At 26.9% G+C, this 23,759-nt stretch overlaps 2 protein-coding genes across 2 annotated transcripts; one reads left to right on the forward strand and one right to left on the reverse strand.

Annotated features, from left to right (window-relative positions):
- Positions 1–6,050: 6,050 nt before the first annotated feature.
- LOC142238963 (WD repeat-containing protein CG11141) lies at positions 6,051–11,586 on the reverse strand. Its single transcript, XM_075310725.1, has 5 exons — positions 11,261–11,586; positions 10,877–11,161; positions 10,175–10,820; positions 9,672–10,116; positions 6,051–9,602 (listed from the first exon to the last, which is right to left on the reverse strand). The coding sequence occupies exons 1-5, from the start codon at positions 11,474–11,476 to the stop codon at positions 8,978–8,980; spliced, it is 2,217 nt and encodes a 738-aa protein (XP_075166840.1). The 5' UTR covers positions 11,477–11,586; the 3' UTR covers positions 6,051–8,977.
- Positions 11,587–13,324: 1,738 nt separating this feature from the next.
- Pex13 (peroxisomal biogenesis factor 13) lies at positions 13,325–16,824 on the forward strand. The gene is made up of 4 exons (XM_075310351.1): positions 13,325–13,464; positions 13,535–14,201; positions 14,264–14,490; positions 15,932–16,824. Exons 2-4 carry the CDS (start codon positions 13,588–13,590, stop codon positions 16,423–16,425), a joined length of 1,335 nt encoding a protein of 444 aa, XP_075166466.1. The 5' UTR covers positions 13,325–13,464; positions 13,535–13,587; the 3' UTR covers positions 16,426–16,824.
- Positions 16,825–23,759: the final 6,935 nt, after the last annotated feature.

Here is a 23,759-nt window from a genome sequence, read left to right on the forward strand (position 1 = left end):
TTGAATGAAGAGTAAAAAAAGAGAGTGAGAGAGAGCATATGTGAGATAGCCAATGTGAAATATACGTGTTAAAGAAATGTAATTTTCCCGCCACAGTATTTTGTTTAATTCTCTAGCATTATGAATATTGACCATAGCCGTGTTTTAGATATGGGGAAATAAATCGGAAGAATGAATGCAATTTGATGTATGTATATCAAAAGATGCGATAACCCATATTCCTTTTAAAGGAGAAAGTATCTGAAACAGGATTGATCATATAACATTAGGGCTGTTTTCTTTTAGCACTGGATACCCTAAGCCGTGAAGGACTAAAAGAAAACAGAGTACTCGTTTATCCAGGACATCTCCAAAAATATGCAACACTGTCATCAGCTGTTTAAAAACAATCACAGAAAAGAGGTGACATTTTGCATTTTTACGGCCAGTTTCTCATCCTCCGATTAATTTTAACCGGAGGATAGACCTCCGGTTAGTAAAATTTTTGTATGGGATCAGCTGTTTTATCGACACGATAAATAATAACAAGACATTGAGAAACTGGCCCTTAATGTATCAAGTGCCCAAATAGTAATAAATATTTACTGCTGGGATTATTTATGACACTGTACCACTTTGAATTTCATGTTTTTCGATAAATTAGTCACATTAAATTGCTATTGTGAATCGAAGAAGCGTCACTTTATCAAAATACAATCTGGCAATATCGGCGCGACTTGCACTGATGAGATGTTCTGGATAGAACACCAGTGCAACGATGTTCTGGATAGTCCATACAAATGTTGCATCCAGTGCTAAAAGAAAACAGTCCTATTGATGAAATTGTGAACAAAATTGGCTTCGAAAAAGTATTTTTCTTAATCGAAATGTACTTATTGCCTTTGTGGAAACAATTTTCAAGGCTAAAAATAGTACCTTTAAGGTAATAGTTAGAATGTCCGTCGAGTATACAAAACAATTATTTTTTTTTTTCAAAAATTTAAATCTTGACCTACAGATAGTCATGGGTGCGCACCAAACCTTTTAATTTAGTTTCAGCAAGTAAACATGTTTGTTTGTGTGTACAGTTTTCATGGGCTAGAACCTGGGTATTTCCCTAAATGAAAATGTATAATAAGGGAATTTTTAACAAGGAATTAATAAATCATAGGAACGACTTATAGCTCATAGCTTGACCTAGTGATTCTGAGGGGGTCTGTAGGTGGGGTTTACTCCTAAAAAATATACCAACAATGAAAGAAAAAGTAAAATATTTTACTAAGTGCAATATAATATAGTAAAATTAATACTTTCTATCAAATTGAAGAAAATTTATTAAAAATAATAATTTTTCTCTCATTTGAAGCAAAATATAACTAAAATAAGTTAAATGTCCGCACATTTGGCAAAAAATTTAAGAAAATGAACTAATTTTCATGAATTCAAATAGAGTTAAATCGGGTATAGAAATTAACTGCAGACCATACACTCATAGAAAAAAGTCTGCAGTCGATGTCTGCAGTTATATTTTTTTACTTTAGGGTCTAACGAACAATAAATTATAAAATTTTAAGGTTATAAATCTTTCCCCAAAGCATATTTAAGAACCAAAAGTAGTTTTTGATATATGTATTTTTGCACTGTAATATCAGTACAAGCACCCAAATGCGATCAGCAAACATTTTGTTTGCTGTTATGACCGAATATGACAAATATTCAGATTTTTGGGGAAATACTATAGATATTTATAAAATATTTTTTTTAATTGTGTTACGAATAGCAGACAATGTTTGCTATTTCAGCAAACAGTTACTGTTTTCGCTTTTTCAGCAGACTTTTAGCTGTTTTGTCTGATAAAAAATTTGCTGCAGTTTCTAATAAAAAATTTCTTTGGTAGGTATAGATGAAGCACGATATTTTAGGCTCACTTAGATTATTCAGTGTATTGTATACCCTTTATACTTGGTATTTTTTATATATAAAAACGCATAGTATTTTAAAATATGCTATAAATAGAGCAATTAATGTCTATGTTATGATTTATCATTCTGTAGGGAAAGTCCCATACAAACAGTAATCAATTTTGCAAATCAAATCAAATGCGTTTAAGCGACAAAGGAAAAGTACCCACATCTTAAATTACAATAACGTATATCAATGCAATATACTGAGAACCATTGCATGGAAAGTTTTAAATTTTGATTTATTCTTTGGTGGCAATGTTACTGACTGACTGTCATCTGATGCATTTAACAAAAAAAGTGCAACAAAACTTTCCAGTAAACATTTGATTGAAATTGAAGACTAAAGACGCGAGTATCAGTTGTGGCACAATCATAATTTTATAGAGAAATGAGCGACAAGTTATTGATGGCATAAAACTATCAACGACGTAAGAAGGCTTGCTATTCACATTATTTTTATTTTGTCAATTCTTTTGTATAGAAAACTTGGAAAATTTTTAACTATAGAAAATTTTATAAATAAAATTTTCTATAGAAATATAATTTTGTCGAAATTTTATTTCTATAGAAAATTATAGAATAAAACTTTGCTCAAATTTTCTACAGAAAAAAATTTACAATACTATATTGCTGTAGAATATTTTGTCAAAATTTAGTTATTATAGACAATTTTGTCAACATTTTATTTTTATCGAAAATTTTGTCAAAATTTTATTTCTATAGAAAATTTTCTCAAAGATTTATTCCTAGATAAAATTTTGTCAAAATTGTATTCCTATAGAAAATTTTGTCAAAATTGTATTCCTTTTTGTCAACATTTTATTTCTAGTGAAAATTTTTTCAACCTAGAGAAAAGTTCGTCAAATTTTTATTTGTATAGAAAATTTTAATTCTATAGAGGATTTTGTCAAAATTTTGTTTCTATAGAAAAATTTGTTAAAATTTTATTGCTATAGAAAAGTTTGTCAAAATTTTGTTTCTATTGAAATTTTTTTTTAAAATTTTAATTCTATAGAAAATTTTGTCAAAATTTTAATTCTATAGAAAATTTTGTCAAAATTTTAATTCTATAGAAAAAGTTGTCAAAATTGTATTTCTATAGAATAATTTCTCAAAATTTAATGTCAATAGAATTATTTCTACAAATTTTAATTTTTTGTCAAAATTTTATTTTTCATAGAAAATTTTGTCAAAATTTTATTTCTATAGAATATATTGTTAAAATTTTTTTCATATAAAAAAATTTTATTTCCATAGCCATTTTTGTCAAAAAATTTTTTTTCATAGAAAATTTATTCAAAATTTTATTTCCATATATTTTTACTTCTATAGAGAATTTTGTCGAAAAATTTTGTTTCTATAGAAAAATTTGTTAAAATTTTATTGATATAGTAAATTTTGTCAAAACGTTATTTCTATAGTAAATTTTTTTTTCCTAGAGAAAATTTTGTCAAAATTGTATTCCTATAGAAATTTTTGTCAAAATTGTATTCCTTTTTGTCAACATTTTATTTCTAGAAAAAAAATTTTCAACATTTTATTCCTAGAGGGGAAATTTCGTCAAAATTTTATTTATATAGAAAATTTTCTCACAATTTTAATTCTATATTGAATTTTGTCGAAAATTTTTGTTTCTATAGAAAAATTTGTTAAAATTTTATTGCTATAGTAAATTTTGTCAAAACGTTATTTCTATAGTAAATTTTGTCAAAATTTTAATTCTATAGAAAAAGTTGTCAAAATTTTATATCTATAGAATAATTTCTCAAAATTTTATTTCTATCGAATAATTTCTCAAAATTTTATTTTTCATAGAAAATTTTATCAAGATTTTATTTTCTATAGAATATTTTGTCAAAATTTTATTTTTATAGAAAATTTTGTCAACATTTTATTTTTATAGAAAATTTTGTCAAAATTTTATTTCTATAGAAATTTTTGTCAAAATTGTATTTCCATAGCCATTTTTGTCATCACAGTCAGCAGCCGTTATTTCTATAGTAAATTTTGTCAAAATTTTATATCTATAGAATAATTTCTCAAAATTTTATTTCTATCGAATAATTTCTCAAAATTTTATTTTTCATAGAAAATTTTATCAAGATTTTATTTTCTATAGAATATTTTGTCAAAATTTTATTTTTATAGAAAGTTTTGTCAACATTTTATTTTTATAGAAAATTTTGTCAAAATTTTATTTCTATAGAAATTTTTGTCAAAATTGTATTTCCATAGCCATTTTTGTCATCACAGTCAGCAGCCTTGCTTTGCATCTAAGGCATCCAGTTTAACTTAACCCTTTAGTACCCAAATGGCATCATCTTGAACCACAAGCCGATCAAAATAGGATGGAGTTAGTTCAACAACAGCGTCACTTGGCGAATACATGCCCCAAACAGTGGACATTACTGGATACAGAAATTCCAAAAATATTGCACGCAGTTGAATAATAATAAAAAATTCTGTCAAAATTTTATTTCTATAGAAAAATTTTATTTCTATAGAAAATTTTGTCAAAATTTAATTTCTATAGAAAATTTAGTCAAAATGTTACTTCTATACAAAATTTTTTCAAACCATTTTTTTCTATAGAAAATATTGTCAACATTTTTTTTCTATAGAAAATATTGGCAAAATTGTATTTATATAGAAAATTTTGTAAAAATTTTATTTCCATAGAAAATTTTGTCAAAATTTTATTTCCATAGAAAATTTTGTCAAAATTATATTTTTAAAAATTTCACATGCCTATATTCTGTTTGGTTTACTTTCCCTTAGACTCTCAATATAGATATGAGGGTTAGCAAGAATCGAAGTCACTTCTAAGCAAATATTCATATGGCGAAGGCAGGAAAAAAACATATAATCAACAACTTTATTCGTATGCAATCGAACTGTATCCAATTATATTCTTGGATGAATGTGTGAGAATAACATAATCGTAATTTCTATTAAAATCAAAACTACATTTGAACTTAGTTATGTAAGCTTGCAGTGCTTTCATCACTTACAGGAAGTTCGTCTCACTTTCATTGATAACTGAACCAATTGAAAAGTTGGAAGAAAAATCTCTAACTCATAATTTCACAATGTGAAATTTTTTATAATCTTTGACGTTGTAATCAAGTGGAATAAAGAAAAAAATATATATTGCACAATTTTTATCATACTGTTAATTTTATTGAAATGATATTTTCGCTTGTGCAGTTTCATTGACTCAATGTTGGGTTACGAATGTTACACATTTTTAAATTTTACTATTTTATGCCCATATGCAAAACAATTTATTGACATTTAATCAAAGGAATTTCTATGGTAAAAGTAAGCTTGAAGTTTTCTGTAATTTTTTTGTATATGAGAAGTGTGAGTGAAGAATATTCATGTACATTAAAAAAGTTTTATTCATCAAAAAAATTAGCTAAATTGGTATTTTTTGTCATTGTAGTTTTTTCAGCTAATTATGGATTAGTAGAAATGTTCAGCAAACTACTTACTTTTCAGCAAGTGTAGTATGTCTAATGTTCCAATCTTAGACAAATTACAACAACTTACAACAAATTTATATCCCAAATTCCATATTCTATAGATTTTTTTTATTAAAACAAATTCTCTCCATAATACATTAAAAGCTTTATTATACTCTCTTGCAGATAAGCGATATGCACATCTATAGATGAATTTATCATTATTTCTTTATTAAATGTTTGTATGTAGTATATCCTCGTAATATTTTCTTGTATATAGAAGAATATGTAAATAATATTAAACAAAATATGCACAGAAAAATAAATGTAATATATGTTTATAATTTATATATGATAATTAATATATTAAATAATATCAACAGTTAAAGTTATAGAGCACGATTAATAGATATCATTTAAATGTGATATATAAATATTCGAATACTGAAAAAGCACCTAATTAATATAATTATAAAAAAATATCTGCAATATCTATATAGGTATAAGTATGTATAAATGGAAAATGTATACAAGTGTGATTTATAAAATTTGAATAATAAAACAACATAAAGAAAAATAAAAAAAAAACAAATCCACTTCTAATATTCGATAACGATGGTGGGTAAATTTTAGTCGATAAATATTTTCAATTTGCTTGTAATGATCCGTTCGAAAAGAAATAGTGCAATAATATATAATATTACAATATTAAAAAAATTTAAATTACGTAATACTTAAGAAAGGGTACATAGAAAAAAAAGGAGCCACCGTGGTGCAATGGTTAGCATGCCCTTGTTGCATACATAGGATCGTGGGTTCAACACCAGTTTCGACCGAACACCAAAAAGTTTTTCAGCGGTGGATTATCCCCTCTCAGTAATGCTGGTGACATTTCTGAGTGTTTCAAAGCTTCTCTAAGTGGTTTCACCACAATGTGGAACGCCGTTCGGACTCGGCTATAAAAAGTAGGGCCCTTGTCATTTAGAAGTTCGCCACTGTGGTATCACAATGGACTGAATAGTCTAAGTGAGCCTGAAAATAGCAGACTGCCACTATACCTAACCTAACCTAACACAGAAAAAAATATCACCAAAGTGTTTCCAATTGAACATTTGATTGAAGTTGAAAACGTAATCAATTAAAAAGTTAACTGATACAACTAGCTTTATAATGAAATTAAATAATAAAGTCTATTAAGAAAAATATTGGAAATTTTTACTTTTTAATTAAAGGTAAGTACTATGTTCGCTTTTCGAGTTGAAATTTTCGCGGTTACTTTATTAAAACAATTCAATATAAAGCAGATAAATTAACTCAATTTATGAGCAATTTCTTGTTCCTATAGATTTCGGCATGACTTTACGGGAATATATTTGCTTTCATGTATAATTTTGATTATTTCAGGAAAAGTAATCGCGAAAGTAAAGTGATTTTAGTACACACCTTAAAATGCTAATTATCCCAATTAAAAACTAATTCGAAACAAAAAACATGTAATGGAAAATTCTGCTCAGAAATTGTTAGTTTCTAATATATGCATACGAGAATCATTAAAAATTAAAAAAATAAAAACGCTAAATCCTATGAAAATTACAAGAAAATTACTTCATCTAAAGGATAAGTAATTATTAATAAATAAATAATTGATTAACCCATTTAAAAAAATTAATTGAAAAATTAACATTTTTAACTGAACCAATTAAAAAATTAATTTAACGTTTCGAAAAAAACCAACCAATTTTTTAGTCTAGTATAATATTAATTTCTAATTGAGTGTGTGTGATTGATACTATTGTTTTCCTGATTAATGGAATTTCAATTAAAAACTTAATTGGATCACTTAATTTCTTGATTGAATCAGAGTTTTTTTTTGTAAGGAAAACCAGGACATTAGCCTTGTACTCGTGCAAAAATGTAATAGCACAAAAAAGTGGGGACTAAAACCAAAAATTGTATTCGAAAGCGGTTGGACTTATAATGATATATGGTGTTTTGATTTGGTGGCCAATAGTACTCCAACAGTCGACGATTTTGTATAAAGTTCTTCAAATGGCTTCTTTGTGTATTTCAGGCGTAATTAGCAAGGCGGGTACAGACTTCCATAATGCCTGTGGACATATTGGCCGGCTGCAACAATGACTGTAAATCTAGGCCAGCTATATCTGTGTCTGGAACAAAAGCATGGTTCTCAAAACAGTGAATTTTATTCGCTGGTGAATTATTTTCGCCAAGAAATTTGCCCAATTGCAATGTTTTTCATACTACTATGTTGGCAATAAGAGGTGAAAGACAATAAGATCCTTGGAATTTGTTTTCCTCAGCTTGAAATGAGAAGGTTGTTATCATGTCAAATCATCAATGGTAGTACAACAAATGGATTTTTTCAATGATATTAAAAAAATGGAAATGTCTATACTTAATATATATTTTTAAACAGAACACCATAACTTGTATGGTCTATACACAAATTATTGTTAGCGAAACAACAATCTACGATTCAATACCATAGGTTTACAAATACATTAAATAATCACTGGGAATATCAAAAAATGGAAAGTCATTTTCCGTCTTTTCCGGAAACCGAAAAGTCGATTTTCGAATTTTTCAAAAATCAAGAAGTACACTTTTTGAAAAATTAAGATATCGATCGAATTGAAACTAAAAAAATTAATATATAGCATTTCCACTTCAAATGAAACCTTTTTCATAACAAACGAAATATTTTTAAAATCTTATGGAATATTTTTCAAATCAAATAAATAAAACCTTTTGCAATTGCCGTGAAACTTTTTTCAAATTAAATAAAATCATGTAGGAGATATATATATAATCTATGCCTACGAATTTACGTTTCTTTTTAATTTTATTTGTAAAGATAACAGTTTTTTTATGTATATTAAAAATTGCTCTATGCTTCAATTTCTTTGGTACGAACTAAACCATAATGTGAAAAGAAGGATGACTCAGGAAACGATTCATAGCTAAGCGGGATAAAAAATAGCCATCCAAGCGAGTATTTCTGATTGTCACGACAATCCTAATAACTGTACCCTGATCACACGTGGAAAAATTGTTTTAACTAAATATTTTGTAACACATTTAATTTTAAAAAAATATATATGCCAATAGTTTCTAAAAAGGTTAGTAGATAGAATAAAATATAAAACTGAGTCAAAGATGAATACATCAATTAAATTGGAAAAGATTAATTTGCTTTGGAATAGTTTTCATTTGATTTGAAAAATATTTCAAATGATTTGAAAAATGATTTGATTTGGTTTGAAATGGTATTCATTTGATTTAAAAAAAGATTCATTTGAAATGTAAAAAAAAATTAATATTTAATTTGAGTGAAAATGCTATACATTAACGTCTGCTCCAAAAATTCGTTCACGAATTCATTCTTTTGGATTTGCTATCGCATGCCGAAATAACAGTGATTAAAGAGACGATTGTTTGTAACAAGTAACAATGAGTGACATTTGACAACTCATTCGTCGTGAGACAATCGTGAACAAACAATTAATATTATTTTATGAGAATATATCCTATTTTAAGATGATATTGTTTTCAATTGTCTAAGAATTCCCATTCACTTGAGGAACCATTTGAAGATTCATTTTCCGATTTATTTCTAGAAGTTGATGCTGTCGTCATAAGAGGATCTTTGGCTTTATTGAAATCCAATAGAAAACTACCGATTTCCTCTGCTTCCAATTGGGCATTTATAAATGTTAATGGTTTAGCAGTTGTTGGTTTTTCTTCGTTATCTTCTACTATGTCACAAGAGTTTGCCATCATGGTATTTGTTTCTAATAAATGTGTAGACCTTAAAGAAAGACACATATCTTCGATGGGTAAACCAGCAGTATAATCGGCAACAGTATCCTCAATAAAGTAAATTTTCTTAGGACTTGTTTGTATACTGGTATCTTTGAAATCATTATCCGTTGGATATACCGAGTCCAAGGGAGAAGGTATAAATGGTGGCTGAGGTGCTGGTGGTTGTGCTAAATATTTTGAAATGCGCAACTCTTCATCGGTTATGGGTTGTAAACTAACTTCTGGTAAATTTAATTCCTCCGCCAAACTTTTAGCCTTCTCCGTTATTGTTTGTTTTAGAGTTGTTGGGCTTAAAGTAGTGGGCAAATGTTTACTATAGGCTTCCTTTAAATGTAAACTCATTGGTTCATTGCTAAGGAGAATAAAAATTGTTACAATGAACTTTGACACATACAAATTATTCAATATCCATAAAACATACCAATCAGTATTGGAATTATTCCCACAATAACTTGCTTCCATGAGTGTGGCCTCCGTTGTATATTCCAATGATTTATCTTTATCTGTCTCTACAATATGACCTATTTCAACAATACCTTCGGTTTTATGATTTTCACGACTTTTGTGGCGTTTTTTCCTTGTAGTAGATTTCACCAAAATCCCACTATGATGTAGTATATGATCATCGAAATCCATTTCGGATATTTCTTTGAATACCTCAAGACGACGATTTTGTTCAGCCTTTGAAGACTCCACAGCAAGTTCAATGGGTATGTCTAAATCTAGCGTTTCGATTGGTGGCAATTCAAAACATTCTTCGGCAACTGATTGATGTTCTTCTGGCTCACATGGGGCCTCAAATGAACCATAAGCAGAGCCCAGTAGAGGCACCGGGGGTGGAAGAATCGGATTATATATGATTTTAGCTAAAAAAATTTGATTTTAAATAAACCAAAAAAAAAACATATCCCTCAGTCAACTTACATGTTTTATTTGGTTTCTCAGGCATAGGAGCCAAACGTAGAAGGGACCTTTCTCCCTCCAAAACAAATATTTCTTTGTTGCATACACAAAAATCTATGATCTTACGAAATCCCTTAGCTACAGCTTCCACTTTCAGTCGTTCCAAGTTCAAAATATACAGGGAGCATTCATCATGTGTTACTATCAAAGAATCTTGACCAGCGTAACAATAAATATTACGAAAATTCTTTGAATATCCCACGGCGGGCAATTCTTCAGAGTGAAAGGAATTTGTCATTGGCTTGCTTCGTTTGGGCATAGACATTTTGGGATTTAAAATAGGGATTTCCCATGTTGGACTTTTTGTTATTGCTTCTCGGAATAATATTGTCTTCTCAACATTACCATTCACATCCGCCAACCAAAAACGTAAAGCTGGGCGACCACAAACCATTTGTGGTTTAGAGGAATGTTTGAAAAATGTTCCCCCACAATCTACGAGTTGTTTACGATCCTTTTTTCCAATTTGTTTCACTATCCAATTACCAGATTCGTGTGTACAGATAACGGAACGATAAAGTGTAGAGACCAAGAGAAAACGTTGATGGGCACTTAGTTGTACAATTTCATAAGCCTCACTAAGGATTTCCACTGATTTGCTTATGTGCTAAATATAAACCAAATAATATACAGAGCTTGAGAATCACATTTCAAATACTTTACCGACTGGTAATCCAGCTCCGTCAATACCACCACTCCTTGACGATCTCCCGAATAAAGTTTCATGCCATTTTTCGACCACTCACAACAGCTTACGGAACTCTGATGCAAATCTCGTATTGTATACCTTTCTATGGGCTTCGATTTTGTACATGGCGCCACCAAATTTAAATCTGCTGGTAATTCCTTTTGTATTTGGAATATACTAACCTGTCCACTCGAACTACCAGCCGCTACCATATATTCAACGGAATTGACAATTTTCACGCAAGTAATTCTTGCCGTGCTCTAAAAATAAGCATATAAACAATTAAAAATTCCACCCTCAACCAACTAATGTGAGTCATAGAGGGAATAACCGCTCCTTAAAAAAAGAAATCAACTTACCTCAGCTTTTAACTTTTGTATTTGACCCGTGAAACGATTATACCAAAATACAATTCCTGCGTCACTTCCCAAAGCAATAAAGTCATCCACGACATCTATACTTGTGATATTAAGATCTGCCGGAAAGAGTCCTCGATTAATACGAGTGGGTATGCGATCAAGAACATCTGTTAATGGTGCCCATTCTCGTATTGCATACAATTCCTTACAATTCATTTTCTTAAAATGATTAACACGATTATATCTTAGATTGCAAAACAGCACTTCTAAGAAACTCAGAAAAGAATGTAAAATCTTGTCAACAATGTAACAGGACCAATGTTTACATCGGCAAAACCAAATAGTGTTACCATCTCTTGGTTAAAATTGCTATCGTGTTATTTGGTGCCCATTGTATGAAATCTGTCCAAACATGAACATACCATGCAAGCATTTGGGTGATTGTTTTATAGTCTTTTGCTCAAATGTCACTACTTCGGATCGCCAGGAAGTTTTCTGGTAGTAAAATCTCAAGCACAACAACAATAAAGACAACTATCGCGTGGGGTGTTTCCGTTTCGAAACAAATTCGAATCTAACAGCGATCACAAATCTAATTATAGACTCCATACATCGACATAGCGAATTTTATATAAAATCGTATTATAAAATAAAATCGTATTTTTCAAAATTTCTTTCAGTCAACGTTTTATTTCTATAAGGCCGGTATGCACCTCTAGCGAAAAATTTCATTCCCATAAGAAATGCATTGCTATTTATGCTAACGAAATTTTCGGTAGCGTTCAATTTCGTAAGCTGGTACGCACCTCTAATGAAAATAACAGGGTTGTCAAAAGCATGTTTTGGCAGCAAACATTTAATTTATTACAATCATTGTGTGCGTAAAAGTTTTAAAAGGTCTGTAAATAATAAACAATTTATTTGAGGAATGTTTGGAACATATATTAACAATTTTTAAAAGCGATTAGCTGGTTTATAATTTGTGTACACAGCCCTGTTTTTTTGTTGTAGACTTAAATAAATTTTTGCTACCGAAAATTTCGCTAGAGGTGCATACCGGCCTATAGGCGAAACTACTTCAATACACTGTCGATAGAAAATGTTTGCAGGGTACATACACTCAATGACAAAAGTGCGCAAAAAATAGCATTTGGTGTCTGTTAATACATTTTTGTAATTAATGGTTTAACGAATAAAAATTCATAGTTTTTAGGTTTAAAATGTTATCCAATAGGACTTCAAAAATCGAAACTAGTGTTTCCCATATTCTAGCCCTCTAAAATGTTTAAAGCTCCTAATTGCGATCATCACACATATTCTTTAATGTTATGCCATAATTTCAGAAACATTAAAATTTTTGATCAAATAGAAGACACATTCTTAATATGTTGTTGTTATTGTGTTACGATAACCCTTAATTTAACTTTTTTGTTTGTACCAGCCACTCTAAAACTTGGTTTAGTGTAATCGAGTTAAAAAAATAGCATGCCATGTTTGTTAGTTCAGCAAAGAGTGACTGATTTCTCTTTTTCAACGGACTTTTGCTGCTTTGGCAGATTTATCTGTTATATGTACCAATAAATTTTTTTTGGGTGTAACATTTTGGACATTTTTTAACTGCAAAACGACAACAATTTTAGGGTGAAGCCCATCATCAACATAAATTCAACTAACCTTGGAAAAAGCGTGCCTTCAACACATTCCCTAATAAAAATTAATTTCAATTTGAGAATTTTTTGCTAATACCTTGAGATTATATGTGTAAGGTTATGACCATTTTTTGGCAAGCACGCGACTTTCCCAATAAATTCCTCATACTGAATTTAAGCTAATTCACTTAGAAAATATTTGATAGCGTGTTGAATATTAGCATTTTTTCAATCTTTGTGTTTACTTTGTGCAATTACCTTCAGATGTACTATCCATTTCAAGCATACCCATTGTTTCTTGAAAAGCCCTAAAATGTAAAGTGTTTGTCGAGCTGGCATCATTTCCGATGATAATTAATCTGGCAACTTTAATACTTTTAGTTTTCAGCTGGTTGGAGTTGTGAATTATTCACAAATTTAATGAAATTTTGAGTAAAAATTTGTTTAATATGCAAATTACAGTAGAATTGCTATATTAATTGCCTGTAAATAATAGAAAGACAAAAACATTTCACAAATTATCCAATTTTGTACTGATAAAAGTAGCCAGTTAGTGTAAGTACAAAGAAGATTGAACAGTCTAGTGGAAATAAATTAACTACCCCCGTTCACATTTTGTCTACAGAACAAAGTTCAACTATTTAGTTAATCGATAGAACTCGAGAAATCAACTTCGATATGCCAGAAAGTTCAGCAACGGCCTTTCGTAGCCCGGCTATAACCGAACCCAATTTGATGCCACCATCAACAATAGGAGGTTTTGGAGATAGCACATCATCTGGTCCGATTTTACGAACTCCAGCAGGAAATGTAAGATCCTTAGCTCCACCACCATTGCCTGTTATACCAAATACATATGGAGGTGGAAATTATGGCAGTTATGGAGGTTATGGTTCGTCGGGATATGGCTTTGGAAGTTATAATGGTGGACTTGGTGGCTACTCAGATTTTGGTGGTGGTTATGGTGGATACGGAGGAGGATATGGCGGATACGGCGGTGGATTTGGGGGCGGCTATGGACGTTATGGTGGTGGCATGAACCCAATGGATCCGGAGGCACGTTTCATTCAATTGGCGGAGGCTAGTTCCCGACCTGCATTCCAAAGCATAGAATCTTTGGTAATGGCTATAGGAAATATAGCTTCAATGTTAGACTCAACATTTTTCGCACTGACAAGTTCGTTTAGAGCTATTTTGGGCGTTGCTGCGAACTTTGGAAGACTGCGTGGCGTATTCTCTCAATTTTGGCACACATTTGCCTTGTTCCGAGGTATAACCTGGTTATATAGGAAGTAAGTATGAACATAAACAACTTGGTGACATATTTATGCTAATTCTTATTCTATTTCTATAGGCTACTTTATTGGTTGAAACTATCAGATATTGATCCCTCATCACAAGCCTTTAAAAAGGCTTTTGCTGAAGCCCTAAACGAGACATCAACGCAACAAGGTGCCCCAAAATTACCACGTAAAGGACAATCACCATGGCCAGTCATAGCTTTCTTAAGCTTTATATTCACAGCCCCTTATTTGATAATGAAATTGCTGGGAACTGTAACAAATACAGCACAGGAAGAAGGTAAGATTTGTTTTGTATTTCATTATGGAGATAAAAAACGAGGACTATGACCGTATTATATATGTGAATGCAAATAATTCCATATCGCTTATCTTCAGCAGTTGCTACGAATTTTAATCGCGATTAAGAGATTAGATAATGAATATACCAAAATTGTTAATTTCGGGTGTTCATTTGTTTGGCAGATGAAATCCAATAGGGAACAAAAATTAAATGAATTGTATGAGTGGTAAATAATATGAAATTAAGTAGATCCATGGCAATAGTAATTTGCTGTAATTCCAAAGAGAAATTATTCACTCATTGTTGTCTGTAATATGCGTATTTAAACAAGGTCCAAAAGATAACGGGTTTTTAATTAATACAAAATTATGCATTATAATACGTCATTAACATACGTACCATTATTTTATAGTAACGAGTATTTCGTTATTTGATACGGCCCATAAATAATATGGAGCTAGTGTTTGCAATTAAAATGTGTCACTGATAGGAAAGTTGATTTTTTAGAGAATACATTTGTTTAGAGAAATCGATTTTTTTTTTAAATTTTTTATTACTAACTTGTCTATAAAATATATATATTTGTATTTATAGCCAAGATATAAAAATAAAGCAACTACAATTAAATCCATACAAGTTTTATTTACCCTTAAACTTCGAAAAATAGTCTCGTATAAATTTTATTGGTTTGTGAATTATACTATTTTGAGGGCGACAAATTTTGTTATTGTGGCAAAATTAATAAAAAATAAATTTCTTGTATGGATAATGTTGTTCTTGGAAGGAAAACACAAATGTTTTGGGGTTGTATGAAGAAAAATTGTTGATTTGTTGTCCAAGAATAATACAAAGAAGAATAAAAAGCGGTTAAAAAATTGTGACATCGAGATGCTCAAAAACTCAAATTGAGATATCGGGCCATATAGAGTATATATCGAAATTCTCGCCAAATATTTCAATAGTCTTAAATTCCCAATTTCTTGCCTGTAGGCTAATAATTACGGCATCTAGACACTGTAGAAGTCACATCGATGATCGGTTTATATGAGGGATTATCCAAACATAGACCGATATAGCCCCTCTTCGAACTAGACCTGCTTGCAGACATAAATCTGTGCCAAATTCCACTACGATATCTCCATTACGACTACGACAGAATTTATAATTTCACCCTGATCAAGAATATATTACATATATGTGTTTGGAAACTTCATCTTCATCTTGGAGGTTATGATGTCTTTAATCATCACCTTTACCATGTAAATTCTCTTTTATCAAAATGGTTTTAAATATGGTCATAAAGTAGACATAAGTCAATTTCAAATATGATATCCGAAATAGAATCGAAAGTGTATAAACAACTGGGCATTAAAAATAAAATAATTGATTCCTCACTAGAGATACTAAAGCACAGAAAATTTTATTTCCCCCTTTTCAGCTCGCAATCCCAGTAAATGGATTCATCCAATTGAATCTGTAGCTCTCTATGATTTTCAAGCTAGAAATCCTAGTGAACTAACTATAACCGCCGGTCAACGTATCATTATAGCACCCAAAGAAATTCAAAATACATTAGCCTTACTTAACACAGGCTGGGCCATGGCATCTACAGATGGACAAAATGCTGGTATTATACCCATAAATTATGTAAAATCGCCTCAACAAATGAGACAAGAACAAGTCATAAAACCAACAACCAATATAACACAAGCACAGCCACATCTACCGGATATTGCCACAGTTAATGATATATCAAAACATTTAGTAGCTCCTCAACCAGAATTAATGAATTTGTCACCAAATGCTTTCCCCTCGCCACCATCAACAACAATGCATGATGTTTTGGCAGAGGATTTTGAAATCGCTCCTCAGCCAATAGGTCCTCTGCAAACAGCAGATGTAGCAGCAGCTGCCTTACAAGATGGATTGTAAAAACAACGAAAAACAATTACCAGTCAACAAAACAGATATTTAAAATAACCCTTTACATTCTATTATTCGGATATAAGGTAGTTTTATAGTGTATTTTAAGCTTAAAGTAAATTTATTTTGTGCAATTTACTCCTATGCTAATATCAGACTTTTAAGAGTCTTAGATATTATGAATGTTTCTTGCTGAAGTCGACTAATATGGATATTTACCTCGTCTGATATAAGATTTTTGTATTGTATGTTTTTATCACAGTGTAAAGCCTATTTGTAATATTCTTGTAGGTATACTTAAATGGATTATAGATGTAAAGTTGTGATAAGTGATGGATTTTGTATCAATAAGTCGTCCTTTTTATTTTTAAAATAATAAATTCATAAAACAAAAAAAAAAATGAAAAATCTCACCGTTTATTTTTTTATTTCCCCAAATTAGATACAGCTGCGTTTTTATTCAATTGTTAACACGGTATAACGCAAAATTTTATTCAAATACTCTTATAATTTATTTCTTTAGTTCTAGAAGGCAAGAATTGCGTTCCGATTTCCCCTTGTTCAGGTTTATGAATACGGAAAATGTCTTTTTAGTAGTGCTAAAAATTCACAAAATATATGGAATATTTTGTTCTAAACTAATTATTTGTTTGACCTTTCACCCCCAAAAATCCCAATTTAAATTAAAATTCCTCACAAGAATCCTCAAAAAATTTTGGCAATATAAATAAGGAAATAAATATAAATTTATTGTCATACCAGCTTACGAGCTGCAATAAAATCAATGAAAATGAGAACGAGAAATTAAAATGAGAGTTCGGTTAACATGTATTTATGATAGAAAATTTACTTCTAGATACTCAAGTAATAAAATTAGGTGGCACATCAATATGAGGGTAATACACTTCTTTCTATATTTATGAAAACCAGTGTCAACCTAACATTTCTCATCCAGTAGGATCGCATACTATGGGCTATATCGGATATGGATCTATATGATTCATTTGAGGTAATAATAACCATATTTAGAACATACACCAATTGTTCCAAAACAACTTCAGATTTCAAAATTATGATAATTTTATTTTTCCTAAAATAAACGCAAACTGTTTTGACAAAATTTTCTATAGAAATGAAATTTTGACAAAATTTTCTACAGAAATAAAATCTTGACAAAATTTTCTATAGAAATAAAATTTTGACAAAATTTTTTATATAAATACAATTTTGACAAAATTTTCTATAGAAATAAAATTTTGATAAATTTTCTATAGAAATAAAATGTTGATAAAATTTTCTATAGAAATAAAATTTTAACAAAGTTTTCTATAGAAATAAAATTTTGACAAAATTTTTTATAGAAATAAAATTTTGACAAAATTTTCTATAGAAATAAAATGTTGATAAAATTTTCTATAGAAATAAAATTTTATCAAAATTTTCTATAGAAATAAAATTTTGACAAAATTTTTTATAGAAATAAAATTTTGACAAAATTTTCTATAGAAATAAATTTTGACAAAATTTTCTATAGAAATAGAATTTTAACAAAATTTTCTATAGAAATAAAATTTTGATAAAATTTTCTATAGAAATAAAATTTTGACAAAATTTTCTATAGGAATAAAATTTTGACAAAATTTTATTCCTATAGAAATAAAATTTTGACAAATTTTTCTAAAGAAATAAAATTTTGACAAATTTGTTTATAGAAATAAAATTTTGACAAATTTTTCTATAGATATAAAATATTGACAAAATTTTCTATAAAAATAAAATTTTGACAAAATTTTCTATAGAAATAAAATTTTGACAAAATATTCTATAGCAATAACATTTTGACGAAAATTCCTATAGCAATAAAATTTTGACAAAATTTTCTATAGAAATAAAATTTTGACAAAAATTCCTATAGCAATAAAATTTTGACAAAATTTTCTATAGAAATAAAATTTTGACAAAATTTTCTATAGAAATAAAATTTTGACAAAATCTTCTATAGAAATAAAATTTTGACAATATATTCTATAGAAATAAAATTTTGACAAATTTTTCTATAGAAATAAAATTTTGACAATATTTTCTATAGAAATAAAATTTTGACAAAATTTTCTATAGAAAAAAAATTTTGACAAAATTTTCTATAGAAATAAAATGTTGACAAAATTTTCTATAGAAATAAAATTTTGACAAAATTTTCTTTAGAAATAAATTTTGTTTATAGCAATCCAATTTTGACAAAATTTTCTATAGAAATAAAATTTTGACAAAATTTTCTATACAAATAAAATTTTGACAAATTTTTTTATAGAAATAAAATTTTGACAAATTTTTCTATAGAAATAAAATGTTGACAAAATTTTCTATAGCAATAAAATTTTGACAAATTTTTTTATAGAAATAAAATTTTGACAAATTTTTCTATAGAAATAAAATTTTGACAAATTTTTCTATAGAAATAAAATTTTGACAAAATTTTCTATAGAAATAAAATTTTGACAAATTTTTCTATAGAAATAAAATTTTGACAAAATTTTCTATAGAAATAAAATTTTGATAAAATTTTCTATAGAAATAAAATTTTGACAATTTTTTTTATAGAAATAAAATTTTGACAAATTTTTCTATAGAAATAAAATTTTGACAAAATTTTCTATAGAAATAAAATTTTGACAAATTTTTCTATAGAAATAAAATTTTGACAAAATGTTCTATAGAAATAAAATTTTGATAACATTTTCTATAGAAATACCATTTTCACAAAATTTTCTATAGAAATAAAATTTTGACAAAATTTTCTATAGAAATAAAAATTTGACAAAATTTTCTATAGAAATAAAATTTTGAGAAAATCTTCTATAGAAATAAAATTTTGACAAAATTTTCTATAGAAATAAAATTTTGACAAAATTTTCTATAGAAATAAAATTTTGACAAAATTTTCTATAGAAATAAAATTTTGACAAAATTTTCTATAGAAATAAAATTTTGACAAAATTTTCTATAGAAATAAAATTTTGACAATTTTTTTTATAGAAATAAAATTTTGACAAAATTTTCTATAGAAATAAAATTTTGACAAAATTTTCTATAGAAATAAAAATTTGACAAAATTTTCTATAGAAACAAAATTTTGACAAAATTTTCTAAGAAATAAAAATTTGACAAAATTTTCTATAGAAATAAAATTTTGACAAAATTTTCTATAGAAATAAAATTTTGACAAAATTTTCTATAGAAATAAAATTTTGACAAAATTTTCTATAGAAATAAAATTTTGACAAAATTTTCTATAGAAATAAAATTTTGACAATTTTTTTTATAGAAATAAAATTTTGACAAATTTTTCTATAGAAATAAAATTTTGACAAATTTTTTTTATAGAAATAAAATTTTGACAAATTTTTCTATAGAAATAAAATTTTTTTTATAGAAATAAAATTTTGACAAATTTTTCTATAGAAATAAAATTTTGACAAATTTTTCTATAGAAATAAAATTTTGACAAAATTTTCTATAGAAATAAAATTTTGACAAATTTTTCTATAGAAATAAAATTTTGACAAAATTTTCTATAGAAATAAAATTTTGATAAAATTTTCTATAGAAATAAAATTTTGACAATTTTTTTTATAGAAATAAAATTTTGACAAATTTTTCTATAGAAATAAAATTTTGACAAAATTTTCTATAGAAATAAAATTTTGACAAATTTTTCTATAGAAATAAAATTTTGACAAAATGTTCTATAGAAATAAAATTTTGATAACATTTTCTATAGAAATAACATTTTCACAAAATTTTCTATAGAAATAAAATTTTGACAAAATTTTCTATAGAAATAAAAATTTGACAAAATTTTCTATAGAAATAAAATTTTGACAAAATTTTCTATAGAAATAAAATTTTGACAAAATTTTCTATAGAAATAAAATTTTGACAAAATTTTCTATAGAAATAAAATTTTGACAAAATTTTCTATAGAAATAAAATTTTGACAAAATTTTCTATAGAAATAAAATTTTGACAAAATTTTCTATAGAAATAAAATTTTGACAATTTTTTTTATAGAAATAAAATTTTGACAAAATTTTCTATAGAAATAAAATTTTGACAAAATTTTCTATAGAAATAAAAATTTGACAAAATTTTCTATAGAAACAAAATTTTGACAAAATTTTCTATAGAAATAAAAATTTGACAAAATTTTCTGTAGAAATAAAATTTTGACAAAATTTTCTATAGAAATAAAATTTTGACAAAATTTTCTATAGAAATAAAATTTTGACAAAATTTTCTATAGAAATAAAATTTTGACAAAATTTTCTATAGAAATAAAATTTTGACAATTTTTTTTATAGAAATAAAATTTTGACAAATTTTTCTATAGAAATAAAATTTTGACAAATTTTTTTTATAGAAATAAAATTTTGACAAATTTTTCTATAGAAATAAAATTTTGACAAATTATTCTATAGAAATAAAATTTTGACAAATTTTTCTATAGAAATAAAATTGGGAAAAAATTAAATTCTAAACTAAACACCTTAGGTTCCATAAAAAATATAAAATAAATAAAAATGCAAGGGCTTTTTTTCTTCATTTTATTTGTCGATTTACATATCGATTTTTTTTAAATCATTTGTTTTCCTTTTGATACCTTGTATGCTTAATTATTTGATTTCCACCTAGTTATTTCCTTTTTTATGTTTACAACTATGTTTTATATATATTTTGTTTGCTTCTCTAAACTAAATTGTTGTCATTGTAATTGTATTTTTTTCTTCTTTTTTGTTTTCAAAGAAAAACTTACAAACTAAAAAAATATTTTGTTTAATTCTTATTAGTTTTCAATTATAGTTATGATAATCAGTTAAAGACTTAAAAATAGATAATTTTGTTTTTTTGTTATGTTTTTTTTTCAATTTTAGGTGTAAATTTCAAGTTTTTTTTTAAATGGTTCTTTACGCTTACTTTTAAAAGAGAAGATATATGGAGTGAGTTTTATTTTTTTTTTTTAATTTTGTTTTAAATTTTATTTGTTGTTTTGAAAAGGTAGGCTTTATTTATTTATATGAATTATTTTTGTAATTCAGTAAAACAACAATTTTATTAAACATAAAAATATTTGTATAATTACTATATACTAAATTACAAATTTTCGTATATATGCAGCAGTTTGGGGAATTCACAATAACATTAAAATCATGCTAAATTGCTTGATGTTATAACAAGGTGGCATTTCAGAAACAACAAGCTACAATTTATTGAAGATAGTGTGTTCTCGAAATATGATGTTGACCTTATATTGTTTATTTAAATTATTATTGTTACATACATAATGGTAAAGGATAAATAATATTCTGCATATTTTGTGATAAATTTCACCATTAGTTTTTAAATATTCTTTTTATCGATTTTTTTTTTGTAATTTTGTAAAAATATAAAAGCTAGCCAGACGGTGTAGAACAATTTGGTTAAAAAAATATTTTCAACTGTTTCAGCAATGTCACCTTATTATAACATTAGGGGCAAGACACAATAAAATTTTTTTGTTGTGTCTAGGCCTTCATTAAAAAAAAAAAAAATCAAATAAAAATACAATTTATAATCTTAGAAAACTTTTGTGAATCCCCAAAATATATTTAAACACTAATATTAATGATAATAATAATTAAAAAAAAAGGATAGCAAACAAACATATTTTATATGTTTTGAAACATGTATAGAGTGATGAGGTGTTTTTTGATTTTTAAATAAAGATAGAATTTTATATAAATGTATTTTGCATGTAAAAACTTAAAACAGAAAAAAACTTAATTTAAAAAGAATTTGCTTCAAAAATATATATAATATGTAGGCATTATATGTTATTTAAGTCTTCTTGTTTATATGTTTTTCGCTTGTTTTTTTTTAAGTTATTTTAGTAAAATTAAGAAGTTAAATGATTTTTTTTATTTACCAAGAAAGCTTATATATTCGAATAATATAGAAAAAAAATAATTATATTTGAAATACGAAATTGCCAAGAGAAGTTATTTATCCCGTATTTAAAAACAAAAAGTTTTCTTAGGATTGCAACAAAACAAAAAAAAAATTAACAAAAACAAGAGAGGATTTCTTAAATTTCCTTAATATCTTCAGTTTTGAGTTTAAAATGTACAGGTCCAAAGATGACTTTACCCTTGAGATATGGGGGAAGAAAATATTGTTTTTTTACTATAAAAATTATTTAACCCTATATCCCAATTCATAATACCAATAATTCATAATCCCAATGATTGAATTGAATTTTGAAACATATTAATTTTAAGATTGCAAACAAAATAAAGAGGTTCCCAAATTTCCTTAACATCTTTTGAGTCGAAAATTTACAGTACATGCCTTTGGATATGAAAAAAGAAATGTGTTTTTATCGACGATTTTTTAACAAAATTAATATTGAAATTTTTTGAATATTGTTTAATTAAAATAAATTAATTAAAACATTTAATTTCTCTAACAATTAAATTTGAAATTCTTTTTTTTTAACTTTGTATTTGAATTCCATAAAAAAGATTTATGATATCAGGAAAATTCCAAATTTTCAAATGTGAAGAAATGTTGACAAATCCAATAATCCAGTTTTTCAATCTATTTTTTTAAATCGATTTTACACTCTTGGAGACCTTCAAATCCACTTTCCAATTCAGAAATTGTCTTGTCTAAACAGTCGAAATGGAATGGAATTAACAAATTAAATATTTATTTTAAATCAATTAAAAAATATTAAATTCGATTTATCTCTAAAATATGATTTAAATGGAGTTTAAAAACCATACAAAAATTAATAGAGTTTAGATATCAAGAAATTTGCAAATTTAAATATTTTCATATATCATGAAATGTCGATTAATCCAAATTTGAGATCACAAAAATTCCATTTTTCAATCTTGAAATTTTCAACTAACTGGTCCGCACCCCATTTAATTAAAAACTTGTTTTATCAACTTGCTAAAGTCGTTATTTATTTGTTTTTAAAATGTCTGTGACTAGAAAGAAAGAAATCCGTTGAAGACACTCTAATGACAAAATTTCCAAAAATTAAAAAAAAAAATAAATTTATTTCTTTTTCAAATTTTGAAATATGTATGTCGACAATTAAAATTATTGTTGTGCTTTGTCATCAATTGTAGATTATCAGTCCTTTGTATCTCCTTTAAAATTTTGAAACTAACTTTCAATAGCATCCTTAAGCCATGAATTTGACGCACAGATTTTGGTCATCTTAACCCAGACCAACAACTTTAGTTAATAAATATCTTGATTTTAGGTGAAAATTAAAAATGGTTCAAATCGCAATC

Source organism: Haematobia irritans, chromosome 5, assembly GCF_050003625.1.
Source record: "Haematobia irritans isolate KBUSLIRL chromosome 5, ASM5000362v1, whole genome shotgun sequence".
Taxonomy (NCBI): Eukaryota; Metazoa; Arthropoda; class Insecta; order Diptera; family Muscidae; genus Haematobia; species Haematobia irritans.

Coding starts and splice junctions, on each gene's coding strand:
- LOC142238963 (XM_075310725.1), bottom strand. CDS start 11,476: ATGAATTGTAAGGAATTGTATGCAATACGAGAATGGGCACCATTAACA. Junction 11,162..11,260: donor TACAAAAGTTAAAAGCTGAG/GTAAGTTGATTT, acceptor GCTTATTTTTAG/AGCACGGCAAGAATTACTTG. Junction 9,603..9,671: donor AATAATTCCAATACTGATTG/GTATGTTTTATG, acceptor TATTCTCCTTAG/CAATGAACCAATGAGTTTAC.
- Pex13 (XM_075310351.1), top strand. CDS start 13,588: ATGCCAGAAAGTTCAGCAACGGCCTTTCGTAGCCCGGCTATAACCGAA. Junction 14,202..14,263: donor ATAACCTGGTTATATAGGAA/GTAAGTATGAAC, acceptor CTATTTCTATAG/GCTACTTTATTGGTTGAAAC. Junction 14,491..15,931: donor AAATACAGCACAGGAAGAAG/GTAAGATTTGTT, acceptor CCCCCTTTTCAG/CTCGCAATCCCAGTAAATGG.